This window comes from Chaetura pelagica, unplaced genomic scaffold (genome assembly GCF_000747805.2).
Source record: "Chaetura pelagica isolate M959 unplaced genomic scaffold, ChaPel_1.0 scaffold893, whole genome shotgun sequence".
Classification (NCBI taxonomy): domain Eukaryota; kingdom Metazoa; phylum Chordata; class Aves; order Apodiformes; family Apodidae; genus Chaetura; species Chaetura pelagica.
The window spans coordinates 1,979-3,971 of NW_009952584.1; the positions used below are offsets into that span (position 1 = coordinate 1,979).

The 1,993-nt window shown below is 64.5% G+C and overlaps 1 protein-coding gene across 1 annotated transcript in view; it reads right to left on the reverse strand.

The window, feature by feature from the left end:
- Nucleotides 1-1,993, reverse strand: part of LOC104385231 (SWI/SNF complex subunit SMARCC2) — a gene marked incomplete at its 3' end in the record, with an annotated part of 9,163 nt that overhangs the window by 1,958 nt on the left and 5,212 nt on the right. Inside the window, exons 5-14 of the mRNA XM_009993660.1 lie at nucleotides 1,880-1,989; nucleotides 1,688-1,763; nucleotides 1,472-1,603; nucleotides 1,261-1,376; nucleotides 1,029-1,153; nucleotides 865-924; nucleotides 746-783; nucleotides 351-481; nucleotides 166-237; nucleotides 4-77 (exon numbers count right to left, since the gene is read on the reverse strand). Of these exons, the coding sequence (XP_009991962.1) occupies nucleotides 4-77; nucleotides 166-237; nucleotides 351-481; nucleotides 746-783; nucleotides 865-924; nucleotides 1,029-1,153; nucleotides 1,261-1,376; nucleotides 1,472-1,603; nucleotides 1,688-1,763; nucleotides 1,880-1,989 (934 nt within the window). The remainder of the gene's footprint in view (nucleotides 1-3; nucleotides 78-165; nucleotides 238-350; nucleotides 482-745; nucleotides 784-864; nucleotides 925-1,028; nucleotides 1,154-1,260; nucleotides 1,377-1,471; nucleotides 1,604-1,687; nucleotides 1,764-1,879; nucleotides 1,990-1,993) is intronic.

Consider the following 1,993-nt stretch of genomic DNA (forward strand, 5'->3'; position numbering starts at 1 on the left):
GGCGGGGGGTGGGGGTCAGGTACTCCTGCGGGTTCAGCCGGTACGTGTCGATCATGAAGTTGCGGTAGGCCAAGTATCTGGGGGGGCACACGAGGGGTCAGCACCTGCCGTGGCCCCACCGGTGCTGGGAGGGATGGAGAAGGGGGTTGGGGGCTCCAGGCTCACATTTCGGGGGTCTTGGATTTATTCTTGCCGTTGAAGAACTCGGGCAGGGCTCGGCGCTCGATGGCGTGGACGCTGCAGGGGGAGAGGTGGGGGAGGGTCCGATCTGAGGCCCCACAGCCCTGACCCCCCCTTGGCATCCTCATCCACCCCCAGTGTCCCTGTTCCCCACCCAGCGCCCCCCATACCTGTTGTAGTCGAACCAGGCAGCGTAGCTGGGGATGATGATGTGGTGGGTCTGCTCCGTCACGTTGTCCTCGTGCAGGTCGGGGTTCTTGGCCTGCTCCCCCTTGCTCCCGGTGCCGTTCTCCTCCTCATCCTGCCAGAGACCAGTGCCGTGGGGGTGAGGGGGTCCTGAGTCTCCCTTTTAGACCCTTCCTCACCCTGAGAGAAGGATGAGGCAAGTGGCCCAGGACAAAGCTGCCTGCAGCCCCAGGGGTGACAGAAAGGGACCTTTTTGTCCCCAAAAGAAGGGCAAGGAAAGAAGTGACCATGCAGTGATGGTGACCCTGGTGCTGGGTGGGAACATCTTCCCCTGAAGGAGTGTTGGGCTAGGGAGGAGAGGACAGGCCCAGGGCCTCACCTTGCCAGCTGTCTCCATGCTCTCGTCCTCCTGCTCATCTGGAAGAGAGAAGGGTGGGGGTGGGTTTGGGCACTACCAGGTGACCCCCATGGTGTCCAGTCCCAGCAGCTCAGACTCACCCAGGTCTGTCATGGTCCCCCCCTTGACGGGCGCAGATTCCGAGTCCTTCTTGGTGTTGACTGTGATGGGGGGATGTGGTGCTGAGCACCCCCAGGATGGGCCCCCAGACCATGTGTATGGGGTGACAGGACCCCATGGGGGGCTGCCAGCCCCCCGCTCTGACCTGTCTTGGGCAGGGTGACCTCCTCCACATTGGGGACGGGCGAGGGCTCATCCATGTCCTTGGTCAGATCCTCCTGCTCCTCCTCGCGGTGCCCGCGCTTGGATTTGTTGTAGGGGGTAGAAGGTCTGGGAAGGGAGAGACCCCCCTGTCCTGTTACCACTGCACTCCAGGACCCCCTGACCCACGGCTGCTCCCCCAGGGTCATGCCCACCCTGCCCCCCACCCCTCTCACCCCTTCTTCGCGTTCTTCTTCTTGGCCTCTGGGGTGGGCGAGGGGGAGGGCGAGCGCTTCCGCTTCTTGTAGTTGCCACCCTTCTTGTCCCGCCGGTCCGAGTCAGGGCTGTTCACCTGGGAGGGACGGGGGGTCCTGGATGGGACCGAGTGGGACAGCCAGGCAGAGACACCCCCCTCACGCCCTCCAGGGCTTTGTCCCCTGCTCTGACCTCGTCCGTCAGCGTCTTGGCCGAGATCTTCTTCCTGCGGGTGACTGGGCTCTTCTCGTCCGTCACCTCATAGTCCTCCTCATTCATCCACTCGTTGAAAGTGTCCGTGTCCAGGATCCACTTGGCATGGACCTGTTGGGCAAGGGTACATCAGGCAGCTGGGGGGCAGGGGAGGGAGCTGCAGCCACCCTCCCAGCCTGGGGGACCCCCCGTTACCTTCCGGGGCTTCTCCGGTGTCGGGGCGTCCTCCACAGAAGCCTCAATCTCGCTGGCAGGGATCCAGGTGTCATAACTGGGGGTGCAGGGGGATGGTGAGAGCAGCACCCGCGAGGCTGGGGGGGCACCCCGAGGGCACGGGGGGCTCTGCCGGGCTCTGGTGCAGTCCCCCAACCCCCCCGGGACCCTCACCTGTCCGGGTAGTAGCCCCAGTGCAGCAGGACCTGCTTGTCACGCTTCATGACCGGCCGGACCCACTCCTCTGTGGGGGACATGGAGCAGGGCCAGGGCTGAGCATGGAGCTGC